This window comes from Scyliorhinus torazame, chromosome 3, assembly GCF_047496885.1.
Source record: "Scyliorhinus torazame isolate Kashiwa2021f chromosome 3, sScyTor2.1, whole genome shotgun sequence".
NCBI classification, from domain to species: Eukaryota; Metazoa; Chordata; class Chondrichthyes; order Carcharhiniformes; family Scyliorhinidae; genus Scyliorhinus; species Scyliorhinus torazame.
Window position 1 is genome coordinate 64,935,717 of NC_092709.1, and position 19,867 is coordinate 64,955,583.

Below are 19,867 nucleotides of genomic sequence, written 5' to 3' on the forward strand. Positions count from 1 at the left end.
ACATAGGAGATATGGCACAAAAACAAGCCATTCAGCCTAACCAATCTGTGCCAGTCTTTATGCTCTACCCCCATCTTTATTCATCTAAATCTATACTTGGGACCAGCTATTCCCTTCTTCCTCAAATGCTGAAACAAAAACATAAAATTCTGGGAATACTCAGCAGGTCTGGCAGCATCTGTGGAGAGAAACAGATGTTTCAGGTCAAATATGAATTCTTCCTGAACTGAAATGTCTTCTGCAATGTTCGCCTGTAGTTTGTTGCAGTCCTCTTCAGGATTGATCATCCCCACCACCTTCTGTAATTTTGTGTAATCTACAAATTTAAATTGTATTTTTGATCACATGAATGATTTGGACATTGCAAATTGTGAAAAGCAGTGGTTTTGGCATTGATCCTTGTGGAACACAACTTCCCACCTTCTCCCACACTGTATAAATTACCCTTTATTCTGCTTTCAGTCTTGAAGTCTTGCTTGCAATCCATTCTACTACTTGTCCTCTGACTCCACATTCTCTGACCTTATACTATTATGTCCACCTTATTGAAGGCCATTTGAAAATTCAGACAAATTATATCTACTGCGGTGCCGAGGACCTAGGTTCGATCCCGGCCCCGGGTCACTGTCTGTGTGGAGTTTGCACATTCTCCTCGTGGGTCTCACCCCCACAATCCAAAAAGACGCGCAGGGTAGGTGGATTTACATCTACTGCATTACCATTGTCTCTCTGTTATCCCCTCAAAAAGCTCAATAAGGTTGGTAAATTCTGAAATCCAACTTGCTGAAAGCCCTTTTTGACCTGTCACACCTCTGATGACCACTACAATTGCCTAATGAGTGCCCTCTAATGTGAATAACTGTTTGGTCAAGATACATGCTTAGTAAATTAGGATAAAAAAAAAAAAAATCTTTTTATTGGTATTTTCAGGAATTATCAAAAATTATGTACATTGCTGTTTGTGTTCATTTACTGTACAATACAGAAAGATTTGTCCTTTTCTTCCCTTGCATTTTCCTATATACAGTCTGTCGCGATCCAAGTCGGCGTGCGGTCCTTCCCGCCACCCCACCCCTCTCTGCCCCCCTCTCTGCCCCCCTGCCCCCCCCTCTCTGCCCCCCTGCCCCCCCTCTCTGCCCCCCTGCCCCCCTCCCCCCCCCCCCCCCCCCCACCACCACCACCCCCTTGTGCCATCCCTGGTTGGTCTGGGAGTGTGTTCCCCCCTTCTTCTCCCCTTCCCCACCCCCCACCCCCATTTCTTTTCTTCCCCTGTCAACTCCAGCATGTTTCTCCTGTGGCTGGGGTTTTCCCCCTCCCTCCTACTTTGCCTCTTTTGTGTCTCTCCAGCCCTTCCTCCTCTTTCCCCCTCCCCTCTGGGTTGCGCGTTCCTATGGTTCCTCCTGGTCCTTCTTGTACATTAGGATATTAGAGCTCCAAATCAAAAGTGAAATAGGTACATTAAGATAGCAGTTTATCCTTCCTGTACCTTTAGGAGATGCCCTCATCATGCCATAAATCAGACCTCGAGTCTGTGCACGTCATGTCATGCAGCAGTGCCTCACAGCAGGCATTTTTCCATAGACAATTAGGGAAAGACATCAGTCAGAAACGTTCCCAGTTGGCATAAAGGCGATCCTGTTCGGACATCTTTGAGGGAGTCAGTCCACTTATAACCTCAGGGGAGGTAGTTCAATGACTCCTCAGCTGGCAGAAAGGTAGCAATGATTTTAAATAGTGTAGAATTACTAAAATCTGCTGTTAATGGTTTGAGAGTCTGTGGTTGAAATGCCATCGGTTTTCTCAGCTGCCCTCATGCTTGTGGAATACAGATACCTGCAGTTGACCTAGTTTATGCTCATGCTCATGGATTGTACATTTTTGAATTTGGTGAACTGCTGTTAGGACAGACTGCAGCTCTCTTCTGATCTAGGTCAGGACAATTTTTATCTCCAATACGAGATGGCCTTGAATTTGATTTTTCTTCCCAGAGGGTTATTTTCAAAATTTAGAGCCTGTTTTTCCCTGCAACAATAGGCTAGAAATTCCCAACTCAGCAATAGTCTCCAGACTTCGGCTCGTACTTTAGAAAAGTGAATTTAGATTGGAACTGGACACAAATCATTCAGAAGACCAAGACAGTGATGCTACCAGCCTATCATCAAGCCAGATCTGGGAAATACTACTACAGCAGGTAGACGCTGGGACACTTCTTCTTAAAGAGGGAATATCCCCACGCTTCCAGCTTTAACACTGCTGTGTTATCTGAGCTTTGGAAAACCAAGCAACTAGAGGGAGGCAGGGGCTGCTTACTGCATGGAGCTTCTCCAGTCCTGCCTGAAACAGCAATGCTTCGTCCAAACCCCTGCTAGCAAACCTGTTTGTCACTCCCTTAATTAACTCTTCTTCACTGAACTCTTGCTCCTTGATCCAATCCAATAGAAGTCTCTTCACTAACTGTTTCCTCAACTACCGTGCTGCTCACTTTTCTTTCAGGTGCAAGGCACTTATAGCACTTTATCTTTCTACTTCAGATGTCCAGAAATTGTGTATGTTCTTTTACCTCTATTTCTTTGGAGTCTAACTAGGTGAATACAAATGTATGATATTGCAGTTTCTTATCAAGTGGAGAGAGTGTTTTTAAACTTGGGAACTGTTATGAGGAAAACTGGAATGCAGTATACTATACAATGCTTCAGTAGATAGGCAGATACTGTACATACTTGTAAAACTGCAATATGAATTTTTTGCAACCAAAAAAGCTCCCTTTTTTGGTATGCTCAGAAACACCTTTATAGGGCAGCACAGTGGTTAGCATTGCTGCCTATGGCACTGAGGACCTGGGTTCGAATCCCGGCCCTGGGTCACTGTCTGTGTGGAGTTTGCACATTCTCCCCGTGTCTGCGTGGGTTTCACCCCACAACCCAAAGATGTGCAGGATAGGCAGATTGGCCACGCTAAATTGCCCCTTAATTGGAAAAAATAATTGGGTACTCTAAATTTATATTAAAAAAAAGATAAGAAAATAAAAAATAAACACATTTATAATCCTTTCCGCATTTTTCGAAGTGCTTTTGCAAAATCACAGTGCTGCAATCACAATTTGGAAAAAATTTTAAAAACCTGGAATCATTCTTAACAGAGAGCACAATGGAAACACAATTTTAAAAGGCAGACTTTCTCTTCTCCCAGTGCCATGCAGCAACCATGATCTAAAGTTCAGAGGAGCCCTAGGACTCTAGTGCTGTCATATTTTACAAAACGTGAAGTTTTGTAGATACAAAATGCTGACTAGCTGTCCTTTTTGGGAGTCAGATGTCCAATTTCATGATTATGATTCGTGGCTGTTCTCACCTTTTTTTTTTGTTCCAGGTACTAATGGCAGTTTTCAATCTCGGATTTGTATCAAAGTATCTATCCGAGCCCTTGTTGGATGGATTTGCAACAGGTGCCTCAATTACCATTGTAACCATGCAAGTTAAGTACCTCATTGGAATAAAACTACCACGTAGTCATGGACCTGGCAGTGTTGTTGTAACTTGGATAAACATTTTTAAGAACATTCACAAAACCAATTTCTGTGATCTGATAACAACTGCTATTTGTATGCCTCTGCTAGTTGTTTCCAAAGAATTAGGTGAACGATATAAGCACAAGCTTAAGTTCCCTTTCCCAATGGAACTGACCATTGTAGTTATAGCTACAATAATATCCCACTTTGTAAATCTAAATGAAATGTATGGTTCAAGCATTACAGGAGCAATTCCAACTGGATTCTTACCCCCGAAAGTTCCAAATTGGCACCTCTTACCCAGAGTTGCCATGGATGCTGTAACACTTGCAATCATCAGCTTTGCCTTCACAATCTCACTGTCCGAGTTGTTTGCAAAAAAGCATGGATACACAATACAAGCCAATCAAGAGACCTATGCTCTTGGATTTTGTAATGTAGTTCAATCATTTTTTCATTCATATGCCTCCAGTGCAACTCTGGTTAAAACACTTGTTAAAGATTCGAGTGGTTGTCAGACCCAGCTCTCCAGTGTGGTCAGTGCTGTGTTGGTATTAATGTTGCTTCTTTTCTTAGCTCCTGTATTCTATTCTTTGCAGAAGTGTGTTCTAGCATCCATCATTATAGTTAGTTTAAGAGGAGCTCTCATGAAATTTCGTGACCTGCCAAAGCAATGGAGGATGAGCAAAATTGACACGCTGGTTTGGTGGGTCACAATGCTATCTGTAACTTTAGTAAGTACAGAGCTAGGGCTATTTACAGGGGTAACATTTTCACTTCTGTGCGTCATCATTCGCACTCAAGTTCCTAGGACAGCTTTGTTGGGTCAAATTCAAGGTTCCAATCTGTATGAAGATCAAGCAGAATACAATAACCTTACATCTATTCCTCAAATTAAGATCTTTCGTTTTGAAGCCCCTCTATACTATGCTAATAAAGATTTCTTTCTGAGTGCCCTGATGAGAAAAGTTGATCTGAATCCTGCTTTGGAGGTTGCAAAGCAGAAAAAGGAAGAAAGCAAGCAAATAAAAAAGAAAGAAGAAAAAACATTCAATGGCAACATCAATAAAGAACAACCTGTTATCAACAAAAAATTGATTCCTAAAGTATACAGTTTTCACACCATTATTCTGGACTGTTCCACAGTACAATTCTTAGATACTGTTGGCATTAATACATTGAAGACAGTTCTGAAGGATTATAATGAGATTGGTATCAGAGTCCTCCTGGCCAACTGTAATCCTTCAGTGATTGACTCACTGAGTAGGGGGGGATACTTTGGAGAAAACTGTAAGGAGATGGACACTTTGTTGTTTTACAGTGTGCATGCAGCTGTTCAGTATGCTAAAGCCAACTGGCCTGAACCAGGTAATTCCTCTCTTTAAGAGCTTCAATATATATGTCCAGTATTGACAAATGTACAGACATGCACTATTAAAATGGCAATATATGCCAAACTTAAAAGATTTTTATTTAAACTATGGATTCTATTTTGGTGTTTTTTTAATTGGTTGAGTGATTGCTCAGTAAATAAATGTACCACTCATTGTGAGTGTTAGAAAGATCCCAATTTTGCTTTGGGTCTCTGTTGAGTTAGCTGATATTGGTCAGTCATGTGTGGAGATTTTGCAATTCACTCATTGTTCCTGGGTGAGGAACAAGAATAAAAACAGGCAGGGCTCCTGCTCGCTATCCAGTGATTCCCACTGGATACTGTACATGGATGGGTTTGTTTGACACAAAGAGGGCAGCAATTGCCCATATAAGTGTATACCAGATTAAGTGAGCACATTTAAGGAGGAGGGATGAAAGCAACTCAGTTTATTTAAATTAAAGTAATTTACCAGTGGTAATAACAAGCATAAAAACTTGTGTTAAATATTAAAATACAAACTTAGAAAATAATTGTACAAAGTACAATTAAGACTGCACAATCCTCCCAAATGCTGCCTGTGCTTTGATAGATGGTAGCCTATGCACCACCAGGCTCAATGGACATAATTATTCTTCATATGTAACATGTCACACTTTTTGCTCGAACTAAACAAGAACCATTGATATTAAAGTGAATTGCGATTTAAAACAAAACTGAGGAGGTTTACAGCTTTGAAAGGAGAAACAAAAACTACCAATGTGTACTTTTAGTAATGTACACCCTCACCTCTCTTTTTAAACAAAAATGCTAATATTATCAAGATGGTTCAATTAGTTTGGACCACGTTTCTGCTTTGTTAGAAAGAGAATAGTCCACAGTGGCAGAAAGAGGAGAGGACAAAAATGAAAATGTATCTTCCTCTGTGTATAGTGAAGCAATAGTATCTACTGGATTTAATGAAAAATAGTTTTGAAAAAATAATTGAATACATGTACTACAATGGCAGAATTCTAGCTATCGCTGTAGTCATATCAAGAATGAAATACTTTAAACGTAGGAATTAAAACAGGGGTAGCAATCAAGCTGAAACCCCAATAAATATGTGTTAACTATTCTTAATTTTGGCACTATACTTGTTATCTATTGTGTTCTAACAATGCTTTGTTCCTCATATTGGACCAAGTAATCCTGGAAAAAGTCTGCACGTTCCAGCATTGCACTGGTTTATTGCATAATTGGACTGCAGCTTCAATGTTGAAATTACACTCAGAAGTAGGGTTGACTAGGTAACTGTAAATGAATAAAAATAAACTACAAGTCAGGACAGTTTCAATTCAGACTTTAATCCAACTACTGTTTGTCTACCTACCATTCAACTGATTCATGAAATTCATTTTTGCTTAAGGGTGTTTTTTTGGGGAAACCAGGTTAATGTCTAAATTATCATGTGATCTAAAACAATTATTACAGTACTGTGATGATTTTCCTTGTGGACAACTTAGTTAAAACAGCATCTATTGCTAATGTCATGAAATTATGAATGACGCAACACAACAGATACCTGCGCTTCACAATATTTTGTACTTTTCATAACTTGCAACAATTATCGTATTTTGTATTCAATTCCAAATTTACTTATAATGGAAATATTTTTTGTAACAATTTCATCATTGTATCTAAAACCTAATTAATTGACAATGTGATAAATAAAGATTTAAGATCAAATACTGATAGCTTCTGATTCAAATAAAATGCACATACAGCTCGTGTTTTAAGCATGCTAAACAGTAAACATTTCTAAGCAAGGAAGCTTGATTCAAAATGTCTATAAAATCTGAATTATGGAAAGATTAATATCACAGTTCCCTATTTTCTATATAACAGCACAAGCTTGGATAAACCACCTTGGTTTTCTACAAGAGTTGAGGGTCCAAAGCACACCTTAAAGCTTTAAATATTAAAGCTGTCAGAGAAAACAGCATAGAGTTTGAGCTCGCATTCAGTTTTCAGACAAAATATCGAACAAAACCAATGAGGGCCAAAAACCGACAAGGGACAACGACAAAGTTAACATAAAACTTATTTCTAATAATACAGCTATTTAAAAATGCCAGGCTCTACTATCTGAAGCATCCTCAGTGGCGATGCTCTCCAAAGATTAAGAGCGGCACTTTTCCAAACACAGTCTCCCTCCACTACAATGCAAGGGGATTAAAGAGTCTCGCCAATGTATGCATTACAACCAGAAATAAGGTACTGAAGTCTGACCCTAAAACAAACCTAAACATGTGGTTTAACTCCCAAGTGTATAAAGTTTCTCATAGTGAGATTACATATAGATACATACATAGAAGATAGGAGCAGGAGGAGGCCTTTTGGACCTTAGAACCTGCTCCGCCATTTATCACGATCATGGCTGATCATCCAACTCAATAGCCTAATCCTGCTTTCTCCCCATAACCTTTTATCAAATTCGCCCCAAGTGCTATATCTAGCCACCTTTTGAATATATCCAATGTTTTAGCATCAACTACTTACTTCCTGTGGTAATGAATTCCATAGACTCACCACTCTTTGAGTGAAGAAATGTCTCCTCATCTCTGTCCGAAATGGTTTACCCTGAATCCTCAGACTGTGACCCCTGGTTCTGGACACACCCATCATCAGTAACAACCTCCCTGCATCTACCCTGTCTAGTCATGTTAGAATTTTATAAGTCTCTGTGAGACCCCCCTCATTCTTCTGAACTCCAGCGAGAACAATCCCAACCTAGTCAATCTCTCCTCATATGACAGTCCTGCCATCCCTGGAATCAGTCTGGTAAACCTTTGCTGCATTCCCTCGAGAGTAAGAACATCCTTCCTCAAACTGCACACAATATTCTAGGTGTAGCCTCACCAAGGCCCTGTATAAATGCAGCAACGCTTTCCTGCTTCTGTAGTCGAAACCACTCGCAATGAAGACCAACATACCATTAGCCTTCTTCACCGCCTGCTGCGCCTGCATGCTTACCTTCAACGACTGGTGCACAAGCACACCCAAGTCCCGCTGCACATTCCCCTCTCCCAATTTACAACCATTCAGGTGGTAATCTGCCTTCCTATTTTTGCTTCCAAAGTGAATAACCTCACACTTATCCAAATTATACTGCATCTGCCATTGATTTGCCCATTCGCTCAACCTGTCCAGATCATGCTGTAGGATCTCTGCATCCTCGTCACAGTTCACCGTCCCACCCAACTTGGTAACATCTGCAAACTTTGAGATGTTACATTTTGTTCCCTCACCCAAATCATTAATACATATTTTGATTAGCTGGGGTCCCAGCACCGATTCCTGTGGCACCCCACTAGTTACTGCCTGCCAATTTGAAAAGGACCCATTAATTTCTACTCTTTGTTTCCAACCAGTTTTCTATCCACCTCAATACACTTCCCCCAATCCCATGCGCTTTAATTTTGCACAATAATCTCTTAAGCGGGACTTTATCAAACGTCTTCTGAAAATCCAAATATACCACATCGACTGGCTCCCCCTTGTCAACTGTATTGGATACATCTTCAAAGAATTCCAACAGATTTGTCAAGCATGATTTGCCCTTCATATATCCATACTGACTCTGACTGATCCTGCCACAGCTTTCTAAATGTTCCACTATAAAGTCCTTGATAATGGATTCAAAAATGTTCCCCACTATCGATTTTAGGCTTACTGGTCCTTAACTCCCTGCTTTCTCTCTACCTTCCTTTTTGAATATTGGAGTGACAATAGCTACCCTCCAATCTGCAGGGACAGTTCCAGAGTCTATAAAATCCTGGAAGATGGCCATCAATGCATCCACTATTTCCAGAGCCACCTCCTTAAGCATTCTGGGATGCAGATTCTCAGGTCCTGGAAATTTATCCGCCTTGAATCCCATCAATTTTCCCAGCACCATTTCTCTTATATTGATCTCCCTCAGTTCTTCACTTTCACTAAACCTTTCATTCTCCAACATTTCTGGTATCTGATTTGTGTCCTCTTTTGTGAAGACAGAACCAAAGTATGTATTCAATTGCTCAGCCATTTCTTTGTCCCTTATTATGCATTCCCCTTTTTCTATCTGTAGTAGGCCTACATTTCTCTTCAGCAATCTCTTTCTCTTCACATATCTATAGGAACTCTTGGTTTCAGTCTTTGTGTTCCCTGCAAGATTACTTTGGACTGTATTTTCCCCTTTTTAATTAATCCCTTGGTCCTTCTTTGCTGATTCTAAACTGCTCCCAATCCTCAGACCTATTATTTTTCTTGGCCAATCTCTATTTTTCTTCCTTGGATCGGATATTATTTCTAATTTCCTTTGTAAGCCAAAGATTGGCCCTCTTACCCATTTTGCCTTTTCGTGCCAGATAGAAAATTCTATCATGTTATGGTCGCTCATCCCCAAGGGGTCTCGCACAGCCAGATTGGCAATGATTCCCTTCTCATTACACAGAACCCAGTCTAAGATGGCCTGTTCTCTAGTTGGTTCCTCCACATATTGGTCAAGAAAACCATCCCAAAAACACTCCAGGAATTCCTCCTCTACGGCATTGTCTAATGCCATTCCCAACATCACCACTGCAGTTTGGGGGTCTATATATGACACTCACTAATGTTTTTTGCCCTTTGGTATTTCTCAACTTTACCCATACAGACTCCACATTGCCAGAGCTAATGTACTTTCTCACTATTGTGTTAATTTCTATAACCAGCAGTGCCACGCCACCGCCTTTTCTTTTATGTCTGTCCTTCCTAAATACTGAATACCCTGAGACATTCAGTTCCCATCCCTGGTCACCCTGCAGCCATGTCTCCGTAATCCCAATTATATCGTACCCATTTATATCTATTCCCCCAGAACAGATCCCAATGGTCTCCTGCATAGTCTTGTGATGGAAGAGATAATGGACAGCACTTCACATTCTTCTTACCTGTATCCATGAAGGAAATATATGCATAAATAGACAGAATTCATATGTATTGAGGATATTATACTTTAGAAATTAGAAAGTGGACACATATTCAAGTATAGCTTTATTTACCCAGAAGCTTTAAAGTATATACATGACCAGCACTTAGATAGCTTTGGTTTCAGCAAGTGTTAAACAGACTTCATCTAAGCCACGCAGAGAGTAACACCAGGGCCTTTAAAGTTCTCTTCACACTAAACAAAGATAAGAAAAAGCTTTAAAGTAATTTTCAAAGCAACTTTAAAAGCTTTTATGATGGTAATGCAGGTGGACAGTGAGAGCCTTTTTCCTTGGATGGTGATGTCTAGCACAAGGGGACATAGCTTTAAATTGAGGGTAGATAGATATAGGACAGATGTCAGAGGTAGGTTCTTTAGTCAGAGAGTAGTAAGGGTGTGGAATGCCCTGCCTGCAACAGTAGTGGACTCGCCAACACCAAGGGCATTCAAATGGTCATTGGATAGACATATGGACGATAAGGGAATAGTGTAGATGGGCTTTAGAGTGGTTTCACAGGTCGGCGCAACATCGAGGGCCGAAGGGCCTGTACTGCGCTGTAATGTTCTACGTTAATGTCTTTCCTTATTTATTCAGGAGTCATTCTTAAACTTATGTTAGCAAATTAGAAAAACAGACTTTAAAAAATCTCAGAGCTTTACAGCACTAGCCACCAAGCACCTATCTATCCTAATCCTCAATTAATCTATTCCTCTATTAAATGTTTAAAATCACTTCGACGGAAATAAATACAATTTGGGGTAAACAAGAAAGATGTTAAGGGCAATTTCAGAACATTAATGTTCATATATAGATTCACAGTGTGAATAACCATTTTAACAATTAAATAATAGGGAATAATAAGGACACATCTAAGGAATTAACTAAAGAGCTAACACCCATTGCAGCTAAAAAATGATGAAATACGGTTTAGAAGGATATAACTGTTGCAGTTTCCTTTCAGAATAATAGGAATATCGTAGAAGAGTGCTGAGAGAAGCCCCTCAATGTTTCTCTGGTTGTATAGGGAGTGTATACTGTACTCCCTATACACACACGACTGTGTGGCAAGATTCAACTCCAATTCGATCTGTAAGTTTGTGGATGAAACGACTGTGGTGGGTCATATTTCAAACAACGATGAATAAGACTACAGGAAGGAGATAGCTCACTTGGTTGCATGGTGCACCGAAAACAATCTCTCTCTAAATGTCGGCAAAACCAAGGTACTGATCATCGATTTCTGGAAGCGTAGCACGACACACACACCGGTCTACATCAAAGGCTCCTAAGTGGAGTTGGTCGATAGCTTTAGGTTCCTGGGAGTCACCATCACCAACTGTCTGTCCTGGTCCACTCACGTTGATGCAAAGGTCACAAAAGCCCGACAACGTCTCTACTTCCTACGGAAGCTAAAGAAATTCGGCATCGACTCTCACAAATTTCTACAGATGTGCCACAGAGAGCATCCTATCCGGCTGCATCACAGTTTGGTATGGCAACTGCTCGGCTCAAGATCGCAAGAATCTGCGGAGTGTGGTGAACTCAGCCCAACGCATCACACAAGCTTGACACCTTCCCATAGATTCTGTCTACACCTCCAGCTGCCTCAGAAAGGTAGACAGCATTGTCAGTGACCCCCCACACCCAGGCTTTGCCTACTTTCAGATCCTATCAGGCAGAAGATACAGAAGTCTGAAGACCCGCACATCCAGACATAATAACAGCTTCATCTCCACAGCTACTAGACTCCTCAGACTGATCGGTTCCCTATAAAAACACTATTCACTACTCACGACACCCTATGCTGTTCTTGCTCATGTATTTGTTTGTTTGACCCTTGTTCCACAGTGTAACCAATCACTATTTGTCGATGTACTTTGTCGATTATTCTTTTTCCCTATTGTGTAGGTACTGTGTACATTCCATTGGCCGCAAAAAAATGCTTCTCACTGTACTTCGGTACATGTGACAACAAATCAATCAGTCAATCAGCATTCTCCGATCTCCTCCCTCAGCCCCAGCAGCTCCTCAAATGCCTCCCTCTTCTCTTCCTCCAGCTCGGGGAACTCCAACTCATCTAAGAATCGTCCCATATCCCTCTCCTCTCCACCTGGCTCAGCCTTATACAACTTCTCGTTATAGCCCCTGAACACCACATTTATCCTACCCGGTTCAGACACCACCTCTCCAATCTCCGGCTGTACCCTTAAAATCTCCCTAGATGCAGCCTGCCGCCGCAACTGGTGGGCCAACATATGGCTCACCTCTCCATACTCACACTGCACCTCACTCTCCCTCCATAGCTGCCCCACCACCTTGCCCAGTGTCGTCAACCTATCAAACTGCCCCAGCCCTTCCTCACCATCAACACCTCCTTTGTGAGGGGCCCCTCCTTCCCCACCCCCCCTCCGAGTCACCCCAATCCACCTCAACTATCTCACCCAGCAGCTGGCTTTGCTCCTCCCTCCTCCTTCTATCCTGTCAGCTTTAAATAAAATAACCTCCTCTCAAACCACCTCCTTCAACGCTTCCCAAAACATGGCCACCGACATCTCCCCTTTCTGATTGAGCTCCACATAATTCCCAATCGTCAGTCTCACCTTTTCACAAAACGCCTTATCCGCCAAAGGACCCGAATCGAACCTTCACCCCAGCCTCTACACCTGACCGAACTGAACCTAACCTCCAGCCAATGCGGCACATGGTCCAAAATCACAATTCCCGGAGATTCCGCCCCCACAACTTCTATTCCGCCCGACACACCACAAAGATATCAATTCTAAAATACACTTTATGCATGTGCAAGAAGGAGTACTCCCGCCCTCCCGGGTTCTTGAACCTCCACGGATCCACATCCCCATACGCTCCATAAACCTCCCAGCTCCTTCGGCATCCTTGACATTCCCATCGAATTGGGGCTCGACCTGTCCACCTTCAGCTCCATTACACAGTTAAAATCTCCACCCATAATCAGTTGATGCATATCCAAGTCGAGAATTGCTCCCAGTAATCCCTCCGCAAACCTCGCATCATTCACTAGACGTATTTACATTGGCCAACACCACTGGCGTCCCCTCCAGCACCCCACTCACTATCAAATAACTCCCCCCCCCCCCCCCACACCCAGTCCCGCACTTCCTTGGCCCGCACAAACCCCGTTCTATTACTCTACAAAATGGTCAACCCCCCTAGACTTCAAATCAAACCCCGAGTGAAATACTTGCCCACTCACCCCTTCCTCAGCATAATTTGATCCTTTACCCAAAAATGTGTCTCCTGTAGAAAAATCACCTCCGCCCTCAAACTCCTCAGTTGCGCAAAAACCCAGGACCATTTGACCGGTCTCTTCAGCCCCCAAACGTTCCATGTCATGACTCTTACTGGAGGCTTATGCCTCCATTCCCCTCAACCGCCCGCTATCATCCCCCACCAGTTCTGTCTCACTTAATTCCACCCTGAACCGGGCCCATCCAATTTGGCGTTCCCCCTCCACCCATGACAACACTCAACCTCTAAACCTGCCATGTTGCATTCCTCGCCCCCCCAAACGCCCCTCCCAACTTGGCCACCCCTCAACCTTCTCCCTCCCCACAACTATCCTCCGTTCACTAGCATTGCTTGCTAGTGTGGTAACTCCCGCCCGAAGGCCCCCCTTGCACACCCTCCCGCTGCCACCAGTCCCTTTTTAGCCTGCACAACTGTTAAGTAATGGTTAAGAGACATGGCAATTAGTTGTCTCATTTATGTTAAGTATCCATTAATTGACACTGATATGTAAAGGGGCTTCAGGTGGCCTCTGTCAGGTGGTGTGTTGTTAAGAGTTTTGAGCAGAGGCTGTGGAAGTGAAATAAATGGTGTTTGGTGAAAAGGAACAAGAACTTTAGACTCTTCATTGCACAGCAACTAAAACGTCTAACAATGGTAGCAGAGAATGGTTGCTGTGCAAATGTGAAGGTTTGAAAGATACAACTTTTCCTGACCAAACCAAGGAGTGAGCGAGAAGGAAAAAAAAAAAGATACATGGCTGAACCCAGGATAAAGATGGCTGGATATGACTATCCTCCCTTATTTTCTGAAAGGGAATCGTACGACCAATGGAGAAGTGCAATAGTTATCTGGACTAAAGTAACTGCTTCGGGAAAGAGAAAACAAGGTATGGCATTGGCTCTTTCTCTACCATATGGCAGTAAAATCCGAAACAAAGTGCTTTCTGAGCTGGAATTGGAAAAGTTAGACTCAGAAGAAAGTCTGGAGACTTTATTACATTATATGGATAAGATTTATAAGAAAGATGACTTGTTAAGTGCATATGAAGCATGGTCGGATTTTGATAAGTCTGTGTTGGCCTTTAAATTACTTGACTGTGCTAGAGTGAGCAACATGGATAGGCTCCTGGTTTTGACAGGAGTTCAGTTTACTGATAAGGTTACCTTATTCGAACAGATGACAAAAGGTTTCTGGGGAAACATTCGATTACAATGGCTCTGATGACCCAAATAGGTCAGCCTGCAATAAGGCAGAATATGGAAGATACACTAGTAACAGGATGGCGAAATCGTATGGCTACGAACAGGGCTCAAGACTATAGATGGAGACCGAGACAAGGAAATTATGAAGACAGAAACCCAGTTAGAACTCACAATAGGAAGATGAACCCCAGAAATGCACGGGGCATGATAAATCGATGTTTTCGATGTGACTCTCAATACCATTATGCTTTCAACTGTCCAACTCGTTATGATAGAGTGTTTGAAGCGACACATGACACGGAAGAGTCAGAAGAGGAAAAGGATAGTGACCAGAAAGAAGGCATTGTCCTATTTACAAGCAGTTTTACGCCGGTAATGAGGGTGTTGGTTGCAGAATCCTTCAACTGTGCTGTATTGGACAGTGGCTGCACATCTACTGTGTGTGGAATTGACTAGTTAAAATGTTATCTGGACTCTTTGAATGCTGAAAATCGTAACAAGGTTAAGGAATTTGAAAGTTCAACAAGTTTCAGGTTTGGGGATGATAATACTCTGAAATCGCTGAAAAGAGTGGTGATCCCTTGCAATATTGCCGGAGTGAATAATTTCATTAGCACGGATGTTGTATCAAGTGAGATACCTTTGCTTCTGAGCAGACCATCGACGAAGAAAGCACACAAGAAACTGGAAATGGAACAGGGTAAGGCAACAGTTTTTGGAAAGACGGTGGACTTACAATTTACACAGTCGGGACACTATTGTATTCCATTACTGACAAATAATTTTTCAAGTGGACTTCCGGGTGCGGCGATGACCAGCTGAGTCGCACGTTTCGGCAGCTCCCTGTGAAACGGACTTTTGGGCTCTTGATAGGAGCCCCAACGGCAATATTAACGGCTAAAAACACCGTGCGGTAAACCAGGAGGGTGTTCCCCCTGGACACGGATGGAAAAAGGAGAGGAAAGTGGCCGGATTGCAGCGGATCCTTTGGAACAACGGCAAGGAAGGCAAGCAAAAACCAAGATGGCGTCGGAAGGTGGCAGTTTCATATGGGGCCTGAACAACAAGAGTTCTTGAAATGCTGCGTGGAGGAGATAAAAAAGGAAATGAAGAAAGAGTTGTTGGCCCCGATACTACAGGCGATCGAAGGGCTAAAGGAGGAACAAAAGACCCAGGAGCAGGAGCTTCGGGTCGTGAAGGCGAAAGCAGCCGAGAATGAGAACGATATACAGGGCCTGGTGGTGAAGTCGGAGATACAGGAGGCACACCAGAAACGATGTGTGGAGAGGTTGGAGGCACTGGAAAACAACGCAAGGAGGAACAACCTGAGGATTCTTGGCCTTCCTGAAGGTGTGGAGGGGGGCGGACGTCAGAACATATGTGAGCACGATGCTGCATTCGTTAATGGGAGCGGAGGCCCCGACGGGTCCGTTGGAGGTGGAGGGAGCATACCGAGTCATGGCGCGAGGACCGAGAGCAGGAGAAACTCCCAGAGCCATAGTGGTGAGATTCCTCCGTTTTAAGGATAGAGAAATGGTCCTTAGATGGGCGAAGAAAACTCGGTGCAGTAAATGGGAGAACGCGGTGATCAGCGTTTATCAAGACTGGAGTGCGGAGGTGGCGAGAAGGAGGGCGAGCTTTAATCGGGCCAAGGCGGGTACTTCACAAAAGGAAGATAAAATTTGGAATGCTGCAACCGGCAAGACTGTGGGTCACACATCAAGGAGGCACCACTACTTTGAGACGGCGGATGAAGCGTGGACTTTTATTGTAGAAGAAAAACTGGGAATGAGTGGATTATGAAAAAGAACGTTTGGACAAAGTGGTGGGGCGAATGGGGGGGGGCGAGAGGGGTTTTATGTTCTAATCCTGCGGTATGGTAACTTTTCTTTCTCCCACAGGTGGTGATGGGGGAGGTGGGGAGGGAGAGGAGATGGGCGTTGGCCATGGGAGGCGGGGCCGAGGGAGAGGGGCGGGCTTGGCTCCCGCGCTATGATAATTATGGCGGAATAGAGAAGCAGGAAGGAGGGGGGCGTCGCACGGTGCGAGCCGTGGTCACGGGGGGAAGCCGAGGTCAGCCAGAATTTGCTGACTTCTGGGAGCAACATGGGGGGAGTAATTACGCTAGCGGGGGGTCTAGCGGGGGGGGGTGGGAGGGGGGAATTACTGGGTTGCTGCTGCTGGGGAAAGGGGGGGAGTGGGTATGGGAGAGGATGGGCGGGGGGGCACCGCCTGGGGGAGATACAGCTGCGTGGGAACTGGGTGAGAAGCTGGAAAAAGATGATGGCTAACCGGCAAGGGGGGGGGGGGGGGGTGGGAAGCCCCCCAACTCGGCTGATCACGTGGAACGTGAGAGGGCTCAACGGGCCGATAAAGAGGGCACGAGTACTCGCACACCTTAAGAAACTTAAAGCAGATGTGGTTATGTTACAGGAAACGCACCTGAAACTGATAGACCAGGTTAGGCTGCGTAAAGGATGGGTGGGGCAGGTGTTCCATTCGGGGCTGGATGCGAAAAACAGGGGGGTGGCTATATTAGTGGGGAAGCGGGTAATGTTCGAGGCAAAGACTATAGTGGTGGATAACGGGGGCAGATACGTGATGGTGAGTGGCAAATTACAGGGAGAGATGGTGGTTTTGGTAAACGTGTATGCCCCAAACTGGGATGATGCCAACTTTATGAGGCGAATGCTAGGACGCATCCCGGACCTAGAGACGGGAAAGCTGATAATGGGGGGAGACTTTAACACGGTGTTGGAACCAAGGCTGGATAGGTCGAAGTCCAGGACTGGTAGGAGGCCGGCAGCAGCCAAGGTGCTTAAGGATTTTATGGAGCAGATGGGAGGTGTGGACCCGTGGACCCGTGGAGATTCAGTAGACCTAGGAGTAAGGAGTTCTCGTTTTTCTCCTATGTCCATAAAGTCTATTCGCGCATAGACTTTTTTGTGTTGGGTCGGGCATTGATCCCGAAGGTGAGGGGAACGGAATATACGGCTATAGCCATTTCGGATCATGCCCCACACTGGGTAGACTTGGAGATAGGAGAGGAAACAGGAGGGCGCCCACCCTGGAGAATGGACATGGGACTAATGGCGGATGAGGGGGGTGTGCCTAAGGGTGAGGGGATGTATTGAAAAGTACTTGGAACTCAATGACAATGGGGAGGTTCAGGTGGGAGTGGTCTGGGAGGCGTTGAAGGCGGTGGTTAGGGGGGAGCTGATATCAATAAGGGCACATAAAGGGAAGCAGGAGAGTAAGGAACGGGAGCGGTTGCTGCAAGAACTTTTGAGGGTGGACAGACAATATGCGAAGCACCGGAGGAGGGACTGTACAGGGAAAGGCAAAGGCTGCATGTGGAATTTGATTTGCTGACTACAGGCACTGCAGAGGCACAATGGAGGAAGGCGCAGGGTGTACAGTATGAATATGGGGGGAAGGCGAGCAGATTGCTGGCACACCAATTGAGGAAAAGGGGAGCAGCGAGGGAAATAGTGGGGAGTGAGGGATGAGGAAGGAGAGATGGGGCGGAGAGAGTGAATGAAGTGTTCAAGACATTTTATAAAAAATTGTATGAAGCTCAACCCCGATGGGAGGGAGAGAATGATGGTTTTTTTTGGATCGGCTGGAAATTCCAAGGTGGAAGAGCAGGAAAGGGTGGGACTGGGAGCACAGATCACGGTAGAAGAAGTGGGGAAAGGAATTAGGAACATGCAGACGGGAAAGGCCCCGGGACTGGACGGATTCCCAGTTGAATTTTACAGAAAGTATTTGGACTTGCTCGCTCCGGTACTGACGAGGACCTTTAACGAGGCAAAGGAAAGGGGACAACTGCCCCCGACTATGTCTGAAGCAACGATATCGCTTCTCTTAAAGAAGGAAAAGGATCCGCTACAATGCGGGTCCTACAGACCAATTTCCCTCCTAAATGTGGATGCCAAGGTCCTGGCCAAGGTAATGGCAATGAGAATAGAGGAATGTGTCCCGGGGGTGGTTCACGAGGACCAAACTGGGTTTGTGAAGGGGAGACAGCTGAACACGAATATACGGAGGCTGTTAGGGGTAATGATGATGGCCCCCACCAGAGGGTGAAACGGAGATAGTAGTGTGCGATGGATGCCGAGAAAGCATTTGATAGAGTGGAATTATCTGTGGGAGGTGTTGAGGAGATTTGGTTTTGGAGAGGGGTATGTTAGATGGGTGCAGCTGTTGTATAGGGCCCCAGTGCGAGTGTGGTCACGAATGACGGGATCGGCATATTTTTCGGCTCCATAGAGGGACAAGGGGCAGGGGGGAGGGGGAGGAGAGGGGGGGGGGAGAGGGGGGGGGGGAGAGAGGGGGGGGGAGAGGAGAGAGGGGGGGGGAGAGGGGAGGGGGGGGGGGGGAGGGGAGGGAGGGGGGGGGAGGGGAGGGAGTGGGGGGGGAGGGGAGGGGGGGAGGGAGGGAGGAGGGGGGGGGGAGGGAGGAGGAGGGGGGAGGGGAGGGTGGAGGGAGGGGGGGGGGGGAGGGAGGGGGGGGAGTGGAGGGGGGGGGGGAGGGGGGAGGGGGGGGGGGGGGGGAGGGGGGGGTGGGGGGTGGGGGGGGAGGGGGGGAGGGGGGGGTGGGGGGGGGGGGGGAGGGGGGGAGGGGGGGGAGGGGAGGGGGGGGGAGGGGGGGAGGGGGGAGGGGGGGGGATGGGGGAGGGGGGGAGGGGGGGGAGGGGGGGAGGGGGGAGTGGAGGGGGGGGAGGGGAGGGGGGGGGAGGGTGGGGGGGAGGGGGGGAGGGGGGGGGGAGGGGGGGGGGAGAGGGGGGGGGGGGAGGGGGGGGGGGGAGGGGGGGGGAGGGGGGGGGAGGAGGGGGGGGGAGGGGGGGGAGGGGTGGGGGGAGGGGAGGGGGGAGGGGGGGGGGGGAGGGGGGGGGGGAGGGAGGAGGGGGGGGGGAGGGGGGGGAGGGGGGGGGGGAGGGGGGGGGGGAGGGGGGGGAGGGGGTGGGGGGAGGGGGGGTGGGTGAGGGGGGGTGGGAGGGGGGGGGTGGGGGAGTGGGGGGGGGGGGGGGTGAGGGGGGGGGGGGGAGGGGGGGGTGGGGGGAGGGGGGGGAGTGGGTGGGGGGGTGGGGAGGGGGGGGGAGGGTGGGGGGGGTGGGGGGGGGAGTGGGGGGGGGGGGAGGGGGGTGGGGGGGGGGGTGGGTGGGGGGTGGGGGGGTGTGGTGGGTTGTGGGGGAGGGGGGGGGGGAGAGGGGGGGGGGGAGGGGGGTGGGGGGGGAGGGTGGGGTGTGGGGTGGGTGGGGGGGGTGGGGGGGTGGGTGTGGGGAGGGGTGGGTGTGGGTGGGGTGTAGGGGGTGGGTGGGGGGGAGGGGGGAGGGGGGGGTGGGGTGGGGGGTGGGGTGGGTGGGGGTGGTGGGGTGTGGTTGGGGTGGTGGGGGGGTTGGTTGGGTTGTTGGGGGGGAGGAGGGGGGTGGGGGGAGGGGGGGGTTGGGGTGAGGGGGGTGGTGGGGGGGAGGGGGTGTGTGGTGGGGGAGGTGGGGAGGTGGGTGGGGGGGGGGGGGGGA

At 46.6% G+C, this 19,867-nt stretch overlaps 2 protein-coding genes across 5 annotated transcripts in view; one reads left to right on the forward strand and one right to left on the reverse strand.

Moving 5' to 3' along the window:
* slc26a1 (solute carrier family 26 member 1) overlaps window positions 1-4,986 on the forward strand; it is a 77,888-nt gene extending 72,902 nt beyond the window's left edge. For all 3 annotated transcript variants that reach the window (XM_072495754.1, XM_072495756.1, XM_072495757.1), the window contains exon 3: window positions 3,370-4,986. In XM_072495754.1, the coding sequence (XP_072351855.1) occupies window positions 3,370-4,893 (1,524 nt within the window). In that variant the 3' untranslated portion in view covers window positions 4,894-4,986. The remainder of the gene's footprint in view (window positions 1-3,369) is intronic.
* The window catches only part of idua (alpha-L-iduronidase), a 354,201-nt gene that overhangs the window by 287,311 nt on the left and 47,023 nt on the right, over window positions 1-19,867 (reverse strand). The gene's annotated exons all lie outside the window — the stretch shown is intronic.